Source organism: Corvus brachyrhynchos, unplaced genomic scaffold, assembly GCF_000691975.1.
Source record: "Corvus brachyrhynchos isolate BGI_N302 unplaced genomic scaffold, ASM69197v1 C11543519, whole genome shotgun sequence".
Taxonomy (NCBI): domain Eukaryota; kingdom Metazoa; phylum Chordata; class Aves; order Passeriformes; family Corvidae; genus Corvus; species Corvus brachyrhynchos.
The window spans coordinates 1-482 of record NW_008244391.1 but is presented as its reverse complement, the minus strand read 5'-3'; the positions used below and the strand labels follow the sequence as shown (position 1 = coordinate 482).

Below are 482 nucleotides of genomic sequence, written 5' to 3'. Positions count from 1 at the left end.
GAATTCTGTGACATCTCCTCCTTCAGCGATGTCATCGGCTTTGATGTGAACACCCACATTCACTACTTTGCTCACCTGTGGGAAGGAAACCCCCCGATGGCACCACCCAACCCCACCTACAGCCAGAACGTCCAGCAACTAAAGAGCAAAATCCTCCAGGCTGCCCAGAAGCAGTCGCAGCGCAGCATTTTGAGGCTCTCGAGCCTGAAAGTTCGTATTGGTGACCTCTGGAATGCGTTGCTGAATGAAAACTTTGTTTTCAGCTTCAAGAATTCCCTGGAGATTGCCGCGTACAGGAAACTGGAAAGCGCCTTTAGTCAGTGGACCTGGAGGCTGAGGAGTCACGTCTTAGACATGCAGATGAGACTGGACAACAAAATTCGGAATGGGGACTTGCAGAACGTCACCAGAGAATACCTTGAAGGGCAGGTGCAAGAGACAAGTGATGCCATTGAGAAAGAAGTGGAAAAGTATTTCAGGGA

The 482-nt window shown here is 50.0% G+C and overlaps 1 protein-coding gene across 1 annotated transcript; it reads left to right on the top strand.

Annotated features, from left to right (window-relative positions):
* Positions 1-6: 6 nt before the first annotated feature.
* Positions 7-477, top strand: LOC108449402 (interferon-induced very large GTPase 1-like; the record flags this gene model as incomplete). Its single annotated transcript, XM_017745357.1, has 1 exon — positions 7-477. A coding segment is annotated over exon 1 (381 nt), but the record flags the coding sequence as incomplete, so codon positions are not given.
* Between the last annotated feature and the right edge of the window lie 5 nt (positions 478-482).